Source organism: Conger conger, chromosome 8 (assembly GCF_963514075.1).
Source record: "Conger conger chromosome 8, fConCon1.1, whole genome shotgun sequence".
Taxonomy (NCBI): Eukaryota; Metazoa; Chordata; class Actinopteri; order Anguilliformes; family Congridae; genus Conger; species Conger conger.
Window position 1 is genome coordinate 41,141,139 of NC_083767.1, and position 24,045 is coordinate 41,165,183.

The 24,045-nt window shown below is 45.1% G+C and overlaps 1 protein-coding gene across 1 annotated transcript in view; it reads left to right on the plus strand.

Annotated features, from left to right (window-relative positions):
* LOC133134872 (beta-1,4-N-acetylgalactosaminyltransferase 3-like) overlaps positions 1-24,045 on the plus strand; it is a 52,191-nt gene that overhangs the window by 17,800 nt on the left and 10,346 nt on the right. The window contains exons 2-12 of the mRNA XM_061251429.1: positions 819-868; positions 3,931-3,999; positions 8,405-8,500; positions 11,048-11,138; positions 14,854-14,954; positions 16,734-16,801; positions 18,634-18,712; positions 20,993-21,059; positions 21,659-21,802; positions 22,751-22,860; positions 23,235-23,335. Of these exons, the coding sequence (XP_061107413.1) occupies positions 819-868; positions 3,931-3,999; positions 8,405-8,500; positions 11,048-11,138; positions 14,854-14,954; positions 16,734-16,801; positions 18,634-18,712; positions 20,993-21,059; positions 21,659-21,802; positions 22,751-22,860; positions 23,235-23,335 (976 nt within the window). The remainder of the gene's footprint in view (positions 1-818; positions 869-3,930; positions 4,000-8,404; positions 8,501-11,047; positions 11,139-14,853; positions 14,955-16,733; positions 16,802-18,633; positions 18,713-20,992; positions 21,060-21,658; positions 21,803-22,750; positions 22,861-23,234; positions 23,336-24,045) is intronic.

The following is a 24,045-nucleotide window of genomic DNA, read 5'->3' on the forward strand; positions in this document are numbered from 1 at the left end:
GGTGGGGTAACCTGAATCGGCCTGGCTTGCGTCTCTGTCTCTGCCCTTTCTTTTCTTCACGGCTTATCCTGTTTAAATCAGCCGTTCCTTTTCAAAAATGTGTTCTGCTGAAGTTTGTTGAAGTTTGTTGTTGCTCATTTGGAAAGCACAGTGTCTTTTTTTTTTTTTTTGGTGTTTTTTTTTCAGTTGGCACGGTGAGAGACTAGTAAAATTTTGGAGCATTTTGCTGCAACAGGCCAAAGCTGCCCATTTGCCAAGCCTGTTAAATTTGGGTACATTTAGAAGCATATCCAATTAGGAGCTATTCAGGGAATGCTGTGTGCTGTCGCCAGGCATTCCCTGTGACGGGCAGGGCATTGCCACCCTTATTATGCTTCTTTTAGCATCTGGTCTCCCGTTACCTCGAGTGACTCTAGAGAGCACCTTCGGGTGGGATTTTACTGAGGAAAATGATCACTTCAGCTGCCCTGTGGAGTACATCGCAGATATCTTTGCATTAAAATCGTCTTTTGGTGCTGAAGTTTATGTAGATGACACGAAGCAAAAATGCATTACCCAGATAGCACAGTGTGTCCTTCCAAAGTAGCGCACATTATACCCATTGTTTGTGCTTTGTGAAACGTGTGCACACCCTTCTGGTGCTTGAAACGGTTTAATGGCCACAGAAGCATCGCAATTTTATTGTGTATTCCCCCCTCCACCTGTTTAATTTTCTCAGTGAAAATGCGTTTAGCCTACGACATGATTTACCAACATTTGGTATATTTGGGTAAAAAAAGGGATAGTTCTTCAATAGTTGTTCTTTCTTTGCCTTTCAGAGAGCAGTCCTTGGAATGATGCGAACCCATACAAGCAAGGGGACAGAGAGGTAAGGACAGCCAGTTTCTGGAGACCGAAAACCGGGGTGGCCTGTAGCGTAGTGGTTATGGTAAATGACTGGGACACGCAAGGTCGGTGATTTGAATCAGGGTGTAGCCACAATAAGATCCGCACAGCCGTTGGGCCCTTGAGCAAGGCCCTTAACCCTGCATTGCTCCAGGGGAGGATTGTCTCCTGCTTAGTCTAATCAACTGTACATGGCTCTGGATAAGAGCGTCTGCTAAATGCCAATAATGTAATGTTACGTAATGAAAACAGTACAATGTTTTGTTCCAAGCAATGAGAAGGTGTAATGGGAATATATTTTATTTGTACAATGCCTTCCCAGAGCCGAAGATCAGTTAACAGATTTAAGAACAAGGGACAGTACGGAATGTTCAGAACGCAAAAAGGACAGTAAGGGGCCGTGTCCACAGAAAGCGTTTTTTTCATGGCAGAGCGCTTTGGACATCAAAATCAAAAAATTCCCAGAGCGCTTCCACAAAGCGCTCAGAGCTCAGAGCGCTTTTTGTTGCTAGGTTATGGTCATCGTGTCCGTCATTAATACAAATAACCTAACCGAAATAACGACATGACGGTAAACATGAATACCACAAACAAAATCCTCGCAATTGCTCTAGCGGCGGATCTCAATGAAGATCCCGCTGTCAGGAGATGGGCTAGAAGTGTGTGGGTGCTAAGATAATGCTAACTGACAGTTAGTTAGTTACCTGACTTAGCTAGCTAGTTACCATAAAGGGCTATCACGACCAAAACATAAAGAACAAAGCCTGGAGAGATATCTCTGCTTTTTATATATTTTTTATATAACTACAAGGTAAACAGCAAGCTAACAAGGTCATACGAACTGACAGTTGGCTAATCTCTGACGGTTAGCTAACGTTAGCTAGCTAGCATAACTACAAAAAGCAGAGATCTCTCCAGGCTTTGTTCTTTATGTTTTGGTCATGATAGCCCTGTATGGTAAGATCATATATGACCGGGTTGTCTGACACCGCAAGAACCAGCCTCTCCTCCGCCATGTCTGTTGATCTTTGTTGGGCCCACCTCTTCCTCGATTATGATTGGTCGGTAGAAAAAAAGTGACATTGATGAGCGGCGCTCCTCTCCAAAAGTTCCGCCCAAAAACGCTAGCTGCCGAGCGCGCTAAAACGCTAGGCGCGGCGCTGGGAAGAGGAGCGCGCCTAGCGCGTCTTTAGCATAGAAATTAATGGCAGAAGGGCGCTGGCAGCTCAAAAAACGCTTTCTGTGGACACCGCCCCTAATGCAGTAGAATATAATTATAAAGCCAAAACAAACATACTAATAATAGCAGCAGTGGAACCTACTAGGAGGTGAGACTGGTCGAAAGAGGCCAGGCTATTGAGAGCATTGTGGGTGCGCACAAATTTAGAAGGTGATTTGTGCCTTTACGGAATGCCAGTGTAGGTTTTTCAGTGTAGGGTGATGTGTGGGTTAGCATTCTGGCAGCAGGGCCTTATGTAGGCCATGGAGTGGAGAATTGCAGAAATCAAGCCTGGAGTTAACAAAGGCACAAATAAAGCATTTTGCAGCAGAGGTGGATGTGAAGCTTGAAGGCAAGCAATGATTCTCAGATTTAAAAAAAAAAAAAACTGTTTTGGCTGAACTATTGATACAGGGTTGAAAAAACAGCAACAATCACATAGGTTTTGCCCTCAATTTCCTTCGAGACTTAAACAGCAAATTGGCGAATTAATTTCCGTGTGATGTGGTTGAGTTTGGCTGACTTGCCTTTGTTTGCAATGAGCAAAAGATTGTATCACTGTTCAACTGTAGGAGGTTTGTGTTCAACCCGAGATTGGAAGAAGTGCTGAGTCACTTGTGTGTCACCTGCAAAACAGTGGAAACCAAGACCATGCCTTTGAATGATTTTACCTAGAGGAAGCATATTGGCCTCAATATGGAAAAACATTGGTCCCAGCACTGAGCCCTGATGCACACCTTAGTTTTCAGGGGCCAGGGAAAATTTGAAAGCTCCACTGTTAAGTCCTGCCTATCAGTCAAGTAAGACTTCAACCAGATGCTACCATATAGTGAGGGAACACTGCTTGCAGTCCAGAAATAATGAGTGGACCTAAATGATACCTCTAAACGGATGCAACTGTACTAATAAATATGTTTATCTGTTCAGTTCTCTTTCTCGGTTCAGTCTCTCTCTCTTTCTCTCACATATGGGCAGGCCTCACAGGCATGTGCTCCTTCAGAGTTCTGTAGAAAGTTCTAGAAATAGAATATTTCCAGCAGCGGTATGGGTGGTATTTCTGAACTTTATGTGTGGCCAGGGAATACTTGCTATGTGGGCTATGAGGAGAAACTGGCCTCAGAGTTGCGGGTCTGATGATGCACGTTTTGTTTCTAGGGCGTGTGTCTCCCTGTGCATTAAGCCTGATTTATAATTTGTTGCACCACCCTTTCAAGAAGTGTTGTGCAGCAAAAATGAAAGTGTAGTATAAATGTTGCATTTATACTTTGGTGAAGGTCTGTGGAGAGGTTGTCTCTATGGGAAAGAGATGCCAACCTGCTAACCTGCTAAACATGGTGGCACCCGCTGAAATTTGAGAAATAGAGCAGGCAGAGATTTAAATCTACTTTTGTTAACATAATGGAAAAATTATGGTTCTGTGAAGACCAACAAAGACCAAAAGAAAAACAAGGCGAATATCTTCTAGCCTAGTGTGTGCAGATGGGTATTTCAACTATTTTATGACTTTTTTTTTTGATGGCTTAATGACTGAACCGCATCTGTCCCTATAGATCCACTCATCCCATCTGTGTTTATTAATACCACTCGAAACCAAAATTAGTGCAACACCTTTTTCTGTTGAAGGGTTGTGCGACTAAGTCAAAATCAAATCGAATATGGCGACACATTTGGGCTGAGAGCAGGTTCGAGGCTGGCCATTGAGGAGTGTTTGGATGGTCAATCTTTGATTTTGTCTGCCTAAATGAAATTGGTGCCTTGTTGAACAACCAGAGGAGCATTTCCTAATTTCTCTGTCTCTGTCTCTCTCTGTCTCTCTCTCTCTGTAGTCGGGTCGAATGCGGGGGAAGGGCAGACCGTGGGAGTCCAGCTTCGTATCGCAGCCCTGGAGGCCCGAGGTAAGAAAAGCAGGACCCTACTCGCCTCACAGGAACTCCCACAATGCCCCTCTCACCCACCCCCCCCCCCCCCCCCCCCCCCTTCCCAGGACGTCAACACAAATCACCCGGCCCCTGTCAGCAGGCCCGACCGGTGTGGGGCTCCCAAACTCTGTTCTCTGACCCAATCACTGGCTTTTGAAGTGGTAGGAATCCTCCTGAGTGCCACATGCACTATCAAAGCCCCGGGACCAGCTGGAATTCACATCAATCCACACAGGCCCTCTCCCCTGGAAGAGGCATCTGTGGAGAGCTTGCCGTGTGCTGAGGATCCAGAGGGTTCCCCCTGCCCTGCTCCCGCACGCATGGCTGCGCGTTTCACACCACTAAAATACGCCTGGAGTATTTCTGAATCCGGAGCGGCAGTGGTGGTGGAATTAGCCTCCGCGGAAACCCGAAGCTGCCTGTCCCGTCGGCCATTAAAAACCACTGTGCGATTATAGCTTGGTTGTCCTTTTGAAGTTCAAATAGCTGGCCCACTTTAAGAAGTAATTGTGGAAAGTGAGCAGTGTATGGGAACGGGAGGGGGCATGCTGGAAAAGTTAAATAAACTTAGGGTTGACAGTATAGCCATCGCGCTGTAACAGTTTTTTTATAACACTGTGCCAACCATCCGGTGTTAGATTTCATTCAGTCTTTATTTATTGAATCTTTCTTGGTGTGGTAGCACACCTCCAATTTTCTGAGCCAAAGTGAAATGGTTCCGGGGCGAAAAAAAACGTCACTCGTATGTTGATATGACAGCTACAGGGCCATGCTGTTTCCATGTGGTAGATAAAAACGGATAAAGAGCGAAAATGTAAGCAATGTGTTTTTCAAAAGGAATAGATAAGTTAACCAACATTGAATAGATACACGTTATGTTTTTTCTCCCCGCAAGCATTCCACTGAAGTTTGGAGATGTGTTAGCGTATCAAGTATGATTAAAGACGATAGTAAGGAACGAAATGTACCGCCACCTGAGATATTATTAGAGTTATTTTTGTGCTAAAATTCTATTCTAATATTCTATGGACCACGATAGCTATATCGCACAGCCCTAAATAAACACCCCACATATAGACAGGTATGTGGGAGAGCAGCAGGCCCCACTTACTGTGCTGACGTCTCGGTATCAACCCTGGACTGATGTTAATCAGTTATTTCTCGAGTGAGTTATTTGCAGAGTAGCAGAAATAAATTTCGTATGATTCATAACGTAACTGCAGCTGGTAGAAAGCACTTCCAGGGAAATTGTGATAGCGTGCTGTAATTTTCCTGCATAAATTTTGCTGTTAAAACAACCATTTTTAATGCAAATAAGCTCAAACATAATTCACAAAGATGTGTGTAACAAGCACTGTGTCTTTTTAAGATGACCAGAAAACTGGCACTGAAAAAAACTATGCATCTTAAAAGCATTTTAGTTTTATATTTATATTTAAACACCTCTATTACGTTTTTGCTCAGTGAGACAAAAAAAACTGCCAAAGAGGTGAGAATATTTTTTCATTAGCAAACTTCTTGCTCAATTTAAGAAATAGGTGCAAGCAAATCCAGTGTTTAACTTGTTTCATTTGTGTGTTCAGTACCGTTTTACTCATGAAACTGTGATCAATCGGATAGCCTCAAACGTCAACAGTTGCGAGCAGAAAAACACTCCATCTTGTATGTATCAAATGGGCAAAACATTATCTTTGACTACTAAAACATGAAATATTGTTGTGCTTGTGAAGTGCACTCTGTAACTATGCATGGTTGCCTGACGTGCTTGAAAACTAGTAAATCATTTATTAATATAGCGCAGGTTGAACTGGGCAATTGTGCAATAACTGCATGAACAGCACTTTGTATTTTTTTATTAGTGGACCTGCCTCTCACTGACAGGGTTATTTGGCGGACACCTTTACCTTGTTTACGGTTTCTTAGGCTCTCAACCTTCGGTCACAGTAAGGAGAAGGCTGAAGAGCTCTCATATTCAAAGTGGCCTATTAAAAATACCAGCCTGCTGCTCTGTCTGCTCGATAATACTATGAAGCTGCTGGACGAGTTTTGACTTTATGGTTGACCAAAATATGCATCTGTTTTCTTTACCTTCTTTGCATATGAAAGCCGTAAAACCTGCCCCCACCCCTCACGTGTGCCTCTGCATTTTTAACACCTCCTGCTCCACCCCCTGCTGCCACTTTGCAGACCAAAGGTTCTCTGTATTACCAAGCGTTCCCCCCACCCCCACCCCCACCCCCCTTCCTCAAGCTGTCCCACCCCCAATCCACCACCCCCATGGGACTCCCAGACTGAGGCATGTACAGAGGGTGTAGGCATTCCTGTCAGGGGGTCCTGTGTCCCTGCTATATTCGGAGCAGGGGATCAGCCCTTTGCCCCTGGGCCAGCTCAGCCCCGAGTCAAAATCCTAGTCCAGGGGATCCGCCTGCTGGGAGAGCACACACGAACGCCCTGGAGGTAGCAACACCTGCTGTGACCTCATGCTCATGTTCGGCTGCGACGGGCTCTAAGCAGGTATTAACCCACACCTGTGCTCCCCCTGCCCGGACGCCATTTTGGGTCCTGTTGCCTATTTGGAGTGTTGCTGCCTAGGCATCTGAGGACGAAAGCTAAAAAGCAGTTGAAGCGGGGAGGCCTTGTGAAAACAGGTTGTCCGTAAAGGCCAGCACAGGCGAACAGGGGCTGACTCGAAGCAGGGTGGGGTCCCAGGCAACGCGGGGGAGGGTCTAAGACGCCTCCCCCAGGAGGGGGAGGAGGGAGGAGGAGGTTTCCCTCCGTAATCTGCTAATCCCGTGGGTGGCGTCTCCTTTATAACCTTTAAATCCCTGCAGGACAGGGTCCCGGCGGAAGTGTATTTCTGTAACAGACTGGGGCCTGTGCTGATCAGGAAGCCAATCCCCACCCCCTCAGTTCTTCCCTCAGTCCACGTCCCCGTGAGGGCCCATCCCTGGCCTGTATGGGCTTCTGCCGCTCCTGAATCCAGCCCTTTGTTTCTCGTCTTCATGGACAATTCAGCGCTGTGTTCACGGAGAGAGGCAGTTCATCCAGAGAGGCATTTCTATGAAAATATGTTGGTCAGGCATCATCACTGTGCAGTGTGTGTATAAGTACAGAGGTCAGCAGTATGGCGTTAGCCACCAGTGCGTGAGATAGATAATACAACTGTGATGGCCTAGACCAGTGGTCGGCAACCCTGGTCCTGGAGAGCTGCAGGGTGTGCTGGCTTTCGTCTCCAGCTTAAAATAAGCAACTGATTCAGACCCAAGAAACCAGGTGAGGTGAGTTAACTGTGTAATCAACGGCTTTCATTGATCAATTAATGCCAAGTAACAACGAAAGCCAGCACACCCTGGCCTAGACCATCACCATACCCTCAGCTGCTGTAACATATTTGAAGACTAGACTAATGCAGAACATAAAGTTGGAATGATGGCTCTCGTTTCTACACTTTCAGACTGTCAACAGTGGTTTCATGTAGGATGGAGCTCCAGAAACCAGCAACACAGCATGCGGATTAAAAACGCAAACAAAATTTTGACCGTAACAAGCACTTTTAAAGAGATTAAAACTCTTTTTCATCCATTTTCAGAGGGACTTCCTCTTGCTGCATCACCAGACCTCACCCATAAACTAAAAGTGTGTCCTATGCATGACACAAAATGGCGTATCAAAGTTTGCAATGCAAATCTATGGTATCCGATCGTGAAATGACAGTAAACTCCCACATAAACGCCCCTGGCATGAAGAGACCTACTGGGTATTCTGAGGGCCTCATTTCAATGTTACTGTTCATGTTCAGTTGAGATTGACAACCAAGTGAAGTGGCAACTTAGTGCAGCACATTAATGGTACATCCGTACTGGTGCTCCTGGTGCATGGTGGGAAGGTTGGACCTCCGCCTCCTTATTTACATATATGTTCACCATGCATGAAAACAAAAAACAAAAGCAGGAGCCAAATGGTTTATCGGACCTTCTGTCCGTCTAGTTCAGTTGTGTAGGAATGTGCTCTACCCTGTGAACTTAATGGCAATAATTCCAATTTATTTATTTTAGTTTTTTGTCACATGCCTTTGTCAATGTATTATTTACGCTGTGTCAATACATTTATGCTGTGTATCTACTGTTTAAATGATCATTTTGACATTTATAGTAGCAGATGATATTTTCGAGAGTGACTTATACAGATCGCATATTTACAGCTCTATATTTCTTCCGCCACGCATGGTTTCCTGCAGCTTTTGAATTGCTTATGGCTTTACAGCCTGCTATAACAGTTTAGGTCCTACAGTAATTGTTAATAATGATTTATGTGACATATGATTTTATGGAGCTGTCTATTAAAAACATGACTAAGGCGTTTCATCTCTCTCCCCTTCCAGTATAAAGGGCAAGCAAATTTGCACATTTTTGAAGACTGGTGTGGTAGCTCCATCGCACAGCTCCGGAAGAACCTTCATTACCCTCTCTATCCCCACGTGAGTCTTCCCCTACCCCTCCGGAGGACTGGGCACTGCTGTTAACCCTTCCACATACGATAATTCAGACACATGCCTACCTGCTTGCTTATTCACACACGTGCTCTCTCTCTCTACTCCACATGTGCACTCCCTGCTTCTCACTTCTGGCTAATGAAAGGAAATAAAATTTTAAAAAGGTTACATTATCTGGTGGCTTATTGGCAGGACAACCAGAGTAGCATAACCAAGGCATATAAAAAGCGTGAGAAGAATGAAATGAAATTGAATTTGCATACAAAACGTATAGTTTCACATGCAAAGCTCTCTCTCTCTCTCTCTCTCTCATACACACATATACATTCAGTGAGCACTTTATTGGACTTACTACATTTTCTGCAGCTGTAGCCTATCCACTGAGAGGTTTGACATGCTGTGTGTTCAGAGATGCTCTTCTACATATCACTGTTGTAATGTGTGGTTATTTGCATTTCTGTCACCTTCCTGTCAGCTCTGACCAGTCTGGCCCTTCTCCTTGGTCCTCTCTCATTAACACCGCATTTCTGCCCAACGGAACTGTTGATCATTGGATGTTTTCGCACCATTCTCTGATCATCAGTTTCTGAGTTACTCAAACCAAATTCTACGGTCAAAGTCACTTAGATCGTCTGCATGCTTTTATGCATTTAGTTGCTGCCATGTGATTGATGTCGTAACCTCACATAAATCATATGTGAACACTTCTCCTCTCTGACGCACACAGCACACACTGTGCCCCATCTCTAATATTCATTAGTGTCTGCAGTATAGACATGACCGTAAAACATAAGCCAGCCCAAAGTCTGCACGGGTGTTAAATTACAGGCTGTGAATTGGCTTCTGATTGGCTGTGGTTTTAGACCTGTGCGCAGTGTCTGCTGCAGGAGGAGACATCAAAGCAGCTTCAGCATCAGACAGCTGCTCGTCTCTGCCAGGGTGCCTCTGTGTCTCCTTTTCACGTCTACTCGCGGTCTGTCAACGGACAGGAAATCCGCAAACGCGTACAGACACACACGCACACACACAGGCACACACACACGCACACACACACACACACAGGCACACGGATATACACACACATACACACACGCACACACACACGTACAGACACACACACGTACACACATACACACACACACGTACAGACACACACACGCACACACACACAGGCACACGGATATACACACACATACACACAGGCACACGGATATACACACACATACACACACGCACACACACAGGCACACAGATATACACACACATACACACACGCACACAAACACAGGCACACGGATATACACACACACTCACACGCACACACATACATGCCGCGCACACACACACACACACACACACACACTCACACATACTCCCAGACACACACATGCACACAGGCACACACACACAGGCACACAGATATACGCACACACACACAGATATACACACACATACACACACACTCGCACATACACATACACATACACATACACATACACGCACACACACACACACACACTCACACAGGCACACAGATATACACACACACACACACACCTGCACTGGCACACGCACACGCACACACACAGGCACACAGATATACACAAACACACACACACACACACCCGCACATACACGTATACACACACACACACACACACACACACACGCATACAAACACATACAAACACACACATGGACACACATGCACTCAAACATGCGCACACATGCACAAAAACACAAACGCATTGAATATTTACCACCTCTTTCATTACAGCCAGATCCTGTATTTGCATTAGAAAATAATTTAAAATTTGAAATAGGGCAGTTAGAGAGGAACCCTAGCCTGACCCTCACTCAGAAATATCTTTTGAAGGCGGATCCAATTGGCAAATGTTTTGAAACTAAAAAGTGAAAATATATTTTACTTCTGAACATTGCATGCTTATTATTATCAATTTGAGCAGTTGCTGACTTGATTTGCATATATTCTTTAGTGATTCATATAATAAGCACTCGCAGCTGTTGTCCCATAAACAGCACAAACTGGTATTTGTAGATCGACTGCAGAGCATCATAAATTAATTTCCAATTAATTTTGTTTTATGATGTGTGTTTATTTTTTGAATGCCTTCGGGTGAAAGGCTGTTCTAATGTGAATGGCTCAATCAAAACTGAATTGTATGCTGAGAAGGTGTAGAGCCAGATCTCACGTTCCTCATAGCGTGTCCACTGCCAACCTACAGTGCCTGAAACTCAGCTTGGAGCAGTGGTCTCCAGCCCTGGTCCTGGAGAGATACAGGGTCTGCTGGTTTTCGTTGTTACTCCACACTTAATGAATCAATTAGACCAGTTGACTGCATGGTTAACTCGCCTCACCTGGTTACCAGGGTAAGCTCTCCAGGACCAGGGTTTAGAGACCACTGCCTAGGAGCCATTAGCCTTCTCGCCTGGCTAGAAGCTCTTCAGAAACTGAAACAAGTCACAAGATGAGCGGGGGCACGGCTAACCTCGTCCCGCTCTCTGTTCCAGTCACGGACCACTGTGAAGAAGCTGGCTGTGACTCCTCGCTGGACCAGCTACGGCCTGCGGATCTTCGGCTACCTCCACCCGCACACGGACGGTTCGTGTTTCGCCCAGCAAGGGCGACTGGCACACAGGAGCTTTTGGCAAAACTTTTGCCGGCTGCTCGCTGATATACTGTTTCAACAATTAGCATTCCAGTCGGTCTGGTGTGGATAACGCGAGCGAGATCGCTTTCTCCACGGGAGCCGTGTCACAGAGAGCCTGTTTAACGCACAACACATTAATTAAGGCAAAACGAAAACTTCACAAACATGGATTAGGCCCTAAACCTATTAAGCAGGACCATAAATAATAGTTCTTTAGCCTTTAACTATTACAAGAGGTTGAGTGACGCTAGGCAAATAGAATGTTTCATAAACTGTAGATGCTTTACTTCATCCAACAATGCAGGTTAGATGTAAAACCGTACAGGAGAGTTGGCTGTCTTGCCTATTTGGGGGGTGGGGGGGGAGGGGAGAGAAGATGGCAGTGATAACTTAAGCAAATGTAGTACTATTTTGAATGCAATGCTCCTTTTCATAAAAACAGTTGGGTTCCTGTTGGAAGCATAGGTCGCATGTTGCTAAAAGGAAGATTAGGTAATCGGATGTAAAACCGTACAGAAAAGACGGCTACCTTGATAAGCCGAGGCCTATGTGACGAAAAAATAGAAAATGGCAGTTTTCTATTTTGGTTTTTGTACAACCAATGTTGTACCATTTTAAATGTAATGCTCCGTTTCTTACAATCAGTTAGGTTCCTGTTGGAAGCACGAGGTCGCGTGTAGTTAAAAGGTGGATTAGTTGATAGGCTGACCTGCTTCCCTAACCCCACAAGGCCTCTGGGTAGTGTAGTTAAATGGTGGATTAGCTGATAGGCCGGCCTGATTCCCTAACCCCACAAGGCCTCTGGGTAGTGTAGTTAAAAGGTGGATTAGTTGATAGGCCAGCCTGCTTCCCTAACCCCACAAGGCCTCTGGGTAGTGTAGTTAAATGGTGGATTAGCTGATAGGTCGGCTTGCTTCCCTAACCCCACAAGGCCTCTGGGTAGTGTAGTTAAGAAGTGGATTAGCTGATAGGCCGGCCTGCTTCCCTAACCCCACAAGGCCTCTGGGTAGTGTCGTTAAAAGGTGGATTAGTTGATAGGCCAGCCTGCTTCCCTAACCCCACAAGGCCTCTGGGTAGTGTAGTTAAAAAGTGGACTAGCTGATAGGCCGGCCTGCTTCCCTAACCCCACAAGGCCTCTGGGTAGTGTAGTTAAATGGTGGATTAGCTGATTGGCCGGCCTGCTTCCCTAACCCCACAAGGCCTCTGGGTAGTGTAGTTAAATGGTGGATTAGCTGATAGGCCGGCCTGATTCCCTAACCCCACAAGGCCTCTGGGTAGTGTAGTTAAAAGGTGGATTAGTTGATAGGCCAGCCTGCTTCCCTAACCCCACAAGGCCTCTGGGTAGTGTAGTTAAATGGTGGATTAGCTGATAGGTCGGCTTGCTTCCCTAACCCCACAAGGCCTCTGGGTAGTGTAGTTAAAAAGTGGATTAGCTGATAGGCCGGCCTGCTTCCCTAACCCCACAAGGCCTCTGGGTAGTGTAGTTAAAAAGTGGACTAGCTGATAGGCCGGCCTGCTTCCCTAACCCCACAAGGCCTCTGGGTAGTGTCGTTAAAAGGTGGATTAGTTGATAGGCCAGCCTGCTTCCCTAACCCCACAAGGCCTCTGGGTAGTGTAGTTAAAAAGTGGATTAGCTGATAGGTCGGCTTGCTTCCCTAACCCCACAAGGCCTCTGGGTAGTGTAGTTAAAAAGTGGATTAGCTGATAGGCCGGCCTGCTTCCCTAACCCCACAAGGCCTCTGGGTAGTGTAGTTAAAAAGTGGACTAGCTGATAGGCCGGCCTGCTTCCCTAACCCCACAAGGCCTCTGGGTACTGTCGTTAAAAGGTGGATTAGCTGATAGGTCGGCTTGCTTCCCTAACCCCACAAGGCCTCTGGGTAGTGTAGTTAAAAAGTGGATTAGCTGATAGGCCGGCCTGCTTCCCTAACCCCACAAGGCCTCTGGGTAGTGTAGTTAAAAAGTGGACTAGCTGATAGGCCGGCCTGCTTCCCTAACCCCACAGGGCCCCTGGGTCATGTTGCTCATGCCTCTTGCTGAGTCACGATGGCAGTCGCGGTCTCCACGCTCCGCGGACGCTCGCCGTGGAAACGGTTCTCTGCTCAGAGATAGCTGCCCGCGTGCGCGTAACTCGAGCCCCCGCGAAACAGGACCCTCCTTTATGAAGCGGCTGTGTCTCTGTTCACCAGAGCCCAAGAAATGCATACAATTATCAGGGAGCGGTGGACTTCCCACATAGCCATTAAAAATGGATTGTGTTTTTTTTTTTTTTTTTTTTCTGCTGTGGTGTGGTATTTACAGGTTATATTTGTTTCCAAACAGCTATTTAATTTCAATGTTTTTTTTTTTGTTATTTATTTTAAATTTTTTTGCTTAAATTCATTTTAAAGTAATTTCTTTGCTTTCCAGTGCTGCTTGCTGTTGTAACTTACAAAACTCCCTGGTTTATCTGCATTTAGCATCTTGCTTGTAGCTGCACTAATGGCCGACCTCCAGTGGTTCCGCACGCACACAGTGTAGCGTTTGTTTTCTCACACACTGGTAGCGTTTCTTTATTGTATTTGTGATCGAATGGTCACACAAATATGTTCATCAACCTCGTCTTTTAAAAGATCAATCTCCATCTGCCATGCGTTTACCTTATTGCATGTAAATAAAGCAAAGTGGTCTCTTTATCTATGAAAGTCATGAGTGCGCTGTGCGTATTGATTGTGTTTCAGACCACATTGCAGGCTTCATCTTTGAAAAATGCTGCCAATGCACAACGATTTTTTCTGATAGCGGGGAAATTTTTCAGTGGCAGAAACACAGTAGAATGATTGATAGCCCAAGTAAATTCGATTATAACCGCAAGGGAGGAGACCATACATTTTACAGCTTAGAAAATGGGAAAGTTATTTGATTATGTTGTATTCAATGTTGGTAATTAAAACGGGATGCAAATCAAAGCCCAGTTCTCATTTTTCACCAATATTCATGACAAGAGCCCAACATTATGTAACTGACAGATAGCTGCAGTTATTAATTGTCCTCATTGCAGTCTGTCTTAATTTACAATTAACTTTTATACTGTGCATAGAGTCTAGAAATGATTCAATTATATATAATGAATCAAGCATCCCTATTAACTTCATCATTGCATAATAGATTATCATTTACTTGGTTATTTTATTACTGTACAGAGGGCTCAAATTCTATTAAATTAAACATAAATAACCCCACTAACAGTGCCCACACATGCATATCTTTGTATTTGTAAAAAGGCATTTCCTAAAAATCTGTCTGTAAACAATTATTTGAAATCAAAATATTGTAATTAAATTTTCGCCACTAAGTTTAAGAGATTTTCAACTAAGCGTTGTCCCAACGCAGTGGCGCCCAGGTGCCAGTGTTTTTTGATATTTGTTCAAAGGACTTTCCACCGCGTCTCTTCATCTTGTCATCTGATACTAAATAAAACAAAATGAATGCCTTGCCGAACGCTTTCACAGACTCCGCTCTGCCCTGCGGTACTTTTTAAAGAATAATAACACACTTATGTTCGTAAGCTTCCCGGCTCAGGTGGTGGTGGTGGGAGCTCAGAGCTAAGCTAACCCCGTCTGGAATGAAAGGCCTCCACAGCCTCAGCCTGGAGTGTGACAGCCTCCCTCTTCTACCCCTGCTCTTCAGGCCAGTACCTGTTCGCCGTGGCCTCCGACGACAACTCTGAATTCTGGCTGAGCTCGGACGACAGCCCCCTGAACATCCATCTCCTGGCCCTGGTGGGGAAGGTGCGTGTCGCTGCGTCTCTCCCTGTGATAGTGACGGCCGTGCATGACGTTGTGTATGCCCGTTGGCTCATTAGAGGCCATAGAAAGTTTGGTTTTATTGTGTTGTACTGCATTTCACTTTATTGACTGAAGTATTCGGGTTTAAAAGCTGCTGCTGAATAATTCTGCTCTCCTGTGGAGTAGATGTGGAGTGTATGTTTATTGTACATTTATTTACAGTTTGTTTATTGCCACATTAGGGGTCATAGTAAGGCTTGGCTTTGACTTTGGCTTTTGACTTTGTTGTTCAGTGGACTCTATATTGGTTTGACTCGTATTGTCTGCAGTATTCAGGTTTAAAAGCTTGTGTGGAGTAGACGTGGGGCGCAGGCCCCTGGAATGCAGTAGAACCGGTTTGGCCTGGCCTTCCGCAGAAAGCTTCCCCCGCAGTCCTTTCACTCCAAAACCTGTCCTCTGCTATCATCAAAAACATCAAAAACCAAAACCCTCATTGGCTACAGCAAGCCGTAATGGGGGGGAAATGCATAAACAGCAGTTCGCGCAGCATGGATGAGCTGAGAGACGGCTTGCGATTTGAACGCGTGCCTGTCCGCATAGCCGGAATAACTGGATGCTGACACAAGTGTTTCTCACAAAGCACGTGTCGTGCTGCCTTAGTGATTGACAGAATGATGTCAGCAACGAGAAGCCTGTACAACGATCAGCCACAACATTAAAACCACCGGCTTAAACCAGTTTTATCTTGATTAAAAATGCTTTAAACTGTGTAAACCTATCTATAAACACTTAATATTTCATTATATGATATGTGTACTTATATAAGCAGATAATCATAAGTGTCAAAATTTAATTTTTAAATGATAGTGGAAATCTTCTGAGCTCATTAGGAGGGGTGTTTTGTTATTTAAATACCTTGTACAGGTGTTCATGATGAAGTCTATCCTAACAGGTTATCCAGAACCTGTAGAATCTTTTCATAAATATATATATATATATATATAGACCACCCGCCATATTTAAAAATGCACGGCATCTAATCCCACGTCAGTTTCACTCTTCTTCCCTCCATTGGAATTACATGGTACTGCATGTGGTGAAATTTATGTAGCAATAGATCCCATGCATTTTGAAATATGGCAGGTGGTCTTTATTTTTTTTTTTTAATGAAAAATTCTACAGGTTCTGGAGCACCTGTTAAGATGGTGATCATGAACATCAGTATGTGCCAAAATAATGCACCCCCAATGAGTTTACAAGATTTCCATTTTTATTTAAAAATTAAACTTTTGAATGTAATTCACTTATGATTATCTGCTTATATGAGTGCACATATCATATAATGAAATATTAGTGTTTATAGACAAGTTTATACAGTTTAAAGCATTTTTAATAATGAAAAAAAGCATATTTTAATGTTGTGCTGTGTAGGTAGATTCATTGTTAAGATTAAGTTATTTTCCTTATTTTTAAGGCTTCACAGAAATATGTTTTAAAAAGTCAAGCTGCAATAATGGTTTTGTTTTGGATTCATTATAATTATCGTGACTATGATGAAATTGAGGTGGAAAAGCCAATTGAACCTCATTTTAAAGCCTTTAATGATGATGATGATGATGATGATGATAATAATGATGATAACCTTGTCCATTTCATTCTGTTCCTGTCCTCATCCTTCTCATATGCAGCAACCATGAGTGTCTGTCTGGAATAAGTCCCCAGCCGTGGTATTGATCTAATTTTGTTTTTAAAGTGGCTGTTTTCCGCTCATTTATCTTGCAGACGGGCGCAGAATGGACAGCTCCGGGGGAGTTTGGGAAGTACGCCAGTCAGACGTCGCACCCGGTCCAGTGAGTCACTAACTTAAAAGGCAGAACTGCATTGGAAGCGATGGCGGCCATTTTGTGCCGGGACAGTAGGGAGATGGGCAGTGATGGCCACACACCGGCCAGGCTGTACACAGAAGCGAAACCCACGTTCTGCTGCTCTATGGATGTCGGAATCAGTCGAAAGGCTGCCTAGGCCTTGCACGAATGGCGAACATTACATTACAGTTATTTAGCTGATGCTTTTTATCCAAAGTGACTTCTAGTTGATTAGACTAAGCAGGGATCAGTTCCCCTGGAGCAATATGGGGTTAAGGGCCTTGCTCAAGGGCTCAACAGCTGCACAGATTATATCTTATTGTGGCTACACAGGGGCTTGAATCATCAACCATCCAGGTCCCAGTCAAGCACCTGAGACACTAGGCTATTGCCTGGTCTGGGCTGGGAGTGAGGAGGGGGTGCATAGAGGCCCTACTGGCAACCCTGGCAGCACAGGTCAAACGCGGTTGCCAGGTAAGACTAAATCCCTCTCCGAGGCGCGGGCTGGCAGGCGTGCAGATTGTCTTCTCCTGCAGAATTTCCTCTGAAAAGGGGAAAGGAAGTGATGTCTGTCAGAACAGGATAAGGAGGGGGGCACTTATGTGATCTTATCAAAGCCTGCTGTCCTATCTCCCACTATTAGTCTGGAGCTGTGGTGTGTAGGAACAGGAAAAGTCCCCGCTACATGGGGTTCAAGCGAGGCTATGGGGCTGTGCAACTTGTAGCATAGCGGCTCACGCGCGGAGCATAGTTTAACGGGCAGACGGGTAATAATATGGAATGCAGTTGGTGGACTTGTAGGATTACGGTTGTGGTTATGATGGTGTTTCATATCGAATCAATAGATCTTTTCCCGATAAGTGCTGCCAACCTGGAATTTTACTATTCCTCTACTTTACAAACTATATATCATGTGAAAACAGAAAACATTCTGAAAGAATTTGTTGCAGAGCTGCAAGTGACAAATGTCTTGTTTATCCGGAGGGAAAAATAAGGACAAACGTGTGTAAAAAATGTCAGTTTTTATTGGCTAATTGAGCATAACAGTACACAATGAGACCTGGAAGCTTAGCTTAGCTTCATTGTCTGTTGTTAACAGCTACCTGTAGTATTGCTATGCAACTTTTTTGTAAACTATCGGGTTGGCAGCATTTACATGAGGGGAGTCTCATTGGCTCTAAGCAGATTAGCACTGCTTAAAGCCAATGAGACGAGGGGGGCATCGGGGGGGGGAGCAGAATTCAGTCAGATTTAGGGGAGGGGGCCAATGCTGCATAGTGTGATCGCAGCTGTGTGCAGCGCACCCTGCGCTGCAAATGGATATTACCGCTGACTAAACATCCACACTATTTCACAGGCCGGGTTAATTATCTGGATATATGTGGGCCGGATCAAAATTCATTAGGGGCCGTATCTGGCCCATGGCCTTGTGGTTGACACGTCATGTAGATTGAGCCCGCCTTCGTTGTGGTGGAGGATAGCATGACATGTGAGTGAATAAGCAGCTGAACCAGAACTGAAGGCTCTTATTTTGAAGTACAAGGGCAGTGAGTACCATGAGTAATGCTATGGCTGCATATTGAGGTTATACCTACTGCAGAGTACATGTGGACGTTATGCGTATGGCTGTTATCTCCCAGCAGTGCGTAACATGAATGTTATCTCCCAGCAGTGCGTAACATGGTAGTTGTCTCTCTGCAATGTGTAACATAGCTGTTGTCTCCTTGCAGTGCGTAACATGAATGTTGTCTCCATGCAGTGCATAGCATAGCTGTTGTCTCCCTGCAGTGCGTAACATGAATGTTGTCTCCCCGCAGGCTGAAGTCGTCAGAGCGCTATTACTTTGAAATCATCCACAAGCAGAACGAGCGGGGGACGGACCATGTAGAAGTCGCAGTAAGTCTTTTACTCATTTACACTGCACACCGTGGGTCTCTGAGAAGCCTGTTCCCCTGGTACACACTTCACACAGTGGGTCACTCTGAACACAAGTTGCAAGGAACTTCTCCATCCGTTTTCCTTGAGAGACTCAACCCTGTTGCTGCCCCCCACTAGCAAACAATATGAAGCCAATGTTTTATGTCACGCAGAGCCCCCCCCCCCCCCCTCCCGGCCTTCCTCTTTTTAACGAGAGTGGTCTCCAGGCCGGAAGGAAGAGGGTAATCAGGACCTCGGCACACACAGAAATGCTTTTATTGCCCTGCTCCTACGCCGCCAATTTACATGATGCATGCCGGATTTCATGGGCTGTTGCAGAATTAAAAAAGCCCGTAAAACACCCCTGTGGACCCATTTAGGTTAATGGAGTGTTTCGCACAGGTTTAAAACACTTATTTTATGAGCGTACGCGGGGAGAGCTTTAGATTTGAAGGATGTTTAAGACGTTTTTTAGCGTTTTAAAAGCAACAGTTCTGCGCTCGTTATGATTCATTTGACGGCCGGTGATTTGGAGCTGAGAAATGTGCATATTATTGCAGTTAGGAAATGTATTGTATTAATTCATGTTGACAACTACATTTGTTAAAGCCAATTATTATTGGAATGAAAAAAAAAGTTCATGTATTTGGTTAACTAATTATTTAAGTTTATTTTATGTACGTAATTAATTCATGTTAACCACTACATCAGTCAATGCCAATTTATATATCAATTTTGTAGTGTGACCAAGGACAGTTCTTTTGACATTCCTTACCTATCCCAACAAATTCTGCTGAAAAAGATTGCTGTTGTGATTGGCAGGTGCAGTGTTTTGAAACTTGGTTTTTTTCTGATCACTGTGTCAGCGTTTACAGAGGGGCATTTGTTTTCCTCGCCATTCTTCAGGCCCGAGGTGTGGAGAGCTTATTCAGAAAGTAGTCGTATTTTTAGAACCATATGACCGCATATTAACAGAGACACTGCATTCAACCACAGTGCATACCCATCACAGAACGCTGTATGGGATTAAAGCAATGCTGTTAATAATGGCTGACAAGTTGTTGTGTCTTCTACTGTAATGGTTCTGGTGTATTTCGCGGTTCGTATTTACGGCAGAAAAAGAACATACACACGCAAATTAAATCGGTTGTTTCCAGTTTGATATTTTTTAAACCACAGAACATACCACATGGAATAACAGCGTGTTTCCAATATACTGTATGCACACATGCATGTGAGCAGAAACACATGCACACATGGCTTAGCTCAGTCTTAGCTTGTGTCTGATCTGATCAGTGTTGGGTAATCGGGATGGGAAGGAGAGACACAATGCTCTGGTCAATGTTCAGTGTTGTTTTGAGAAGAGAAAAGCGGAAGGCAATTTTCATGGGTGAACGCTCCTACTATATTCTCTATAGACTAGCATTCAGAACTACTGCTGAACCAGCCCAACTGGTTTAACCCTTTAGGGTAGTGGTTCCCAATCCTGTGTCTGGAGATCGACTGTCCTAGATTTTCACTCCAAACCTAATACAGCACTCCTCATTCAACAGCAAGCAATCCGATTGAGCTGATAATGAGTAAAATCAGATGTGCCACATCAGGATTAAAAACGAAAACCTATAGGATTTGTAGATCTCCAGGAATAGGGTTGGGAAACCACTGCCTTGAGGTCTAAAATTTCTCTCGGGATGAATAAAATATCTATCTATCTATCTATCTAAAACCACAAATGGGAGATAAGAATGTTCCCTGAACATTCTAATGATGATCGTTACTGGCAGATAATTGGAACGAAGTTCAGATTGAAAGCAATGGACTTCTAGAACACTGACTGGGGGGGGGGCATTCCAAAAATGGGATATTTTCTCTGTGTTTGCTCGCTCCACAGTGGGATATATTCTCTGACTGTGCTCTCTCCGCAGTGGGATATATTCTCTGACTGTGCTCTCTCCGCAGTGGGATATATTCTCTGACTGTGCTCTCTCCGCAGTGGGATATATTCTCTGACTGTGTTTGCTCTCTCCGCAGTGGGATATATTCTCTGACTGTGTTTGCTCTCTCCACAGTGGGATATATTCTCTGACTGTGTTTGCTCTCTCCACAGTTGGATATATTCTCTGACTGTGTTTGCTCTCTCCACAGTGGGATGTTTTCTCTGACTGTGTTTGCTCTCTCCACAGTGGGATGTTTTCTCTGACTGTGTTTGCTCTCTCCACAGTGGGATGTTTTCTCTGACTGTGTTTGCTCTCTCCGCAGTGGCAAGTGCAGCCGGATGGTCTGCGGTTCAGCATCATCGGCTCCAAGTACATTTCCCTTTACACAAGTAAGTAGTACAACAGAGATGTTCTGCTGATCTGGGCTGTGGTGTTGAGAGGCCAGTCTGGCTTTTGTCTGCAGTATTTCCGCCCTGTGAACGGCACAGTGGAGGGGTTAAGAGCCACTCCCATCCCAGCTGCACATCCTGGCCTTTTTGAAGTTGTTTTTTTGGTTTAGTTTGTTCGACAAACTATGAGACTGCATCACATTATTTAATGGTTTGTTTTGATCATTGAAGCTGATTGGCTGAGACCACATCCTGTTTGCAAATCTGATACAGTAACAGTCAAACAGCCAGTTTGTAAACAGTATCACTCCACGCACACACCGTTACTTACAAATAATATGACAAAATAAATAATATTGTGTTATCAATTAATTGTTTCTACATGCTGTAGCCATTTTATAAAGGCAATACAGCTGTGAAGGCTGTGCTGGTGAATACAGTCATGACTACAGGGGGTCCCAAGCACCCAAGCCATACACCCCTGTAGCTGTGACTATTCACTATGCAGCGATGCAGCACAGCCTCGAGTGGTGTATTGCAAAACGTTGGGTGTTCTGGGTAACGGTGATGTAACGTGCCGCTCCCTGCCCCCCTCTCAGACGAGTCCGGCCTGCTGCTGAGTGAGGTGGGCCACATCCCGCAGACGGCCGCCAGTCACGCCAAGATGGCGGCCGAGAGCGCGAGGACCTCCGCCCACGGCGCGGACATGCTGCGGGAGGACCGGCGGGACAGCCTGCACCAGCGTGAGCGACCGCCGTTTCACCTTCTCCCTCTCTCCCTCTCTCCCTCTCTCTCTGCTCTGGTCTCCTCTCCGTATCACTCTCTCACTCTCTCCCTCTCTCTCTGCTCTGGTCTCCTCTCTGTATCACTCTCTCACTGTCACCCTGCTCTGGTCTCCTCTCTGTCTCACTGTCACCCTGCTCTGGTCTCCTCTGTCTCACTGTCACCCTGCTCTGGTCTCCTCTCCTTCTCACTCTCTCTCTGCTCTGATCTCCTCTCTCTCTCACTCTCTCACTCTCTCACTCTCTCACTCTCTCACTCTCTCACTCTCTCCCTCTCTCCCTCTCTCCCTCTCTCTCTGCTCTGGTCTCCTCTGTCTCACTCTCTCACTGTTGCCCTGCTCTGGTCTCCTCTCCGTATCACTCTCTCACTGTCACTCTGCTCTGGTCTCCTCTGTCTCACTGTCACCCTGCTCTGGTCTCCTCTCCTTCTCACTCTCTCTCTGCTCTGGTCTCCTCTCCGTATCACTCTCTCACTGTCACTCTGCTCTGGTCTCCTCTGTCTCACTGTCACCCTGCTCTGGTCTCCTCTCCTTCTCACTCTCTCTCTGCTCTGGTCTCCTCTCCGTATCACTCTCTCACTGTCACTCTGCTCTGGTCTCCTCTGTCTCACTGTCACTCTGCTCTGGTCTCCTCTGTCTCAGTCTCTCTCTGCTCTGGTCTCTTCTCTGTCTCACTCTCTCCCTCCCCATCAGGAACCACATAATTCAATTTGCACTTAGTTATATTGATTGATATAAATCCACTCCAGTCTATGATTGCTTATGATTTAAAGGGAGTTGGTAGAGACCTGCACGACTGACCAGAGATTAGTCGTTTCCATGACATTGACATGACCTGGCTGTCCTCGTGTTCTGTGAGAGTTGTGGCTTTCTCTGTTTCACTTGCGTTATGTCTACTACCTCTGCACAGTGCCACTCATCAATGAGGCGTACCTGAACAAACTCCTGCCGGACTGCACCTACAGGCCCAGCTACATCATCAAGGGCTACCCCCTGCTGAGGTACCAGGGCCTGCAATTCGTGAGTACCACCTCCGCCTGCCCCACAATATGTCACACGGTTCCGTGGGACCAATCAGAGGACAGAGCTCACCCACATGAAAATGTATTTGCTGTATTGTGTTAGCTGTGGTACTATTGTGGTTAAAGGGAAATATTTGTCAAAATGTGAATGGACATGCTTTCAACTTTCTTACCAAGGGGAAGGAGTCTTTCGCACTGCTGAGCCTTGATTTGGTTTGCTTGTCACTGCTCTCTTGTACACATACTTTCAGTAAGAAAGTCAGCGGACACACACGTATTTTGTCATACAATCACAAATGATTGTCCTGTAGGCTATAGTTATAAGGTGTGTTAGTGTCTGGGATTTAATGCTGGTGGTTCTCCCATTGACAGGTCTACATGTCCTATATCTACCCCAATGACTACACCAGACTAACGCACATGGAGACCGACAACAAGTGCTTTTACCACGCCAATCCACAGTACATAAAGAGGTAACTACTTTCTGGCCTGGCTATTTAATAATGCAATTTTAAATATAAAAATGATGTAAAAGGTTTTTTCCATGAACTGAAAAAGTCATAAATCCAAAGCAGTGCTACGTTTTCCAAGATTTTTATTTTCTTCCTAGATTCAGTTTTTTCAGGAAAAAAATACCTTTTCTTGCAATGGCACAATGTAATCCCAGTTCAGGCACGTTGCAACAACAAGATGCACGGCATATTCAATAGCTAGAACATTCTTTCTGTTGAACAGGAAGTTCACTCTGAATGGTTTTGTTTTGCAGCGTTTGGGAAATGTTTTATGGGGATCGAAATGTTGGCTTGAGTTAGGTTGGTGCTCGGGTAAGCTCGGGTAAAAGCATGTGAGCATTTGTCAGACGCTCTTATCCAGGGTGATATACAGTTGATTAGACTAAGCAGGAGACAATCCTCCCCTGGAGCAATGCAGGGTTAAGGGCCTTGCTCAAGGGCTGTGTAGATCTTATTGTAGCTACACCGGGGATTGAACCACCAACCTTGCAGGTCCCAGTTATGTACCTTAACCACTGCTAGGGGAGGTTACATCACTCTGTTTTTAGCACAGTACTGCACCACACCACAAGGTGGCTATGTCACCACAGTCACTACAGTCAAGTAGCCATTGACATTGACAGCCCAAGCCTGCCACGGCTTTTATAGAGACTAATTATGTAAACGTAGTA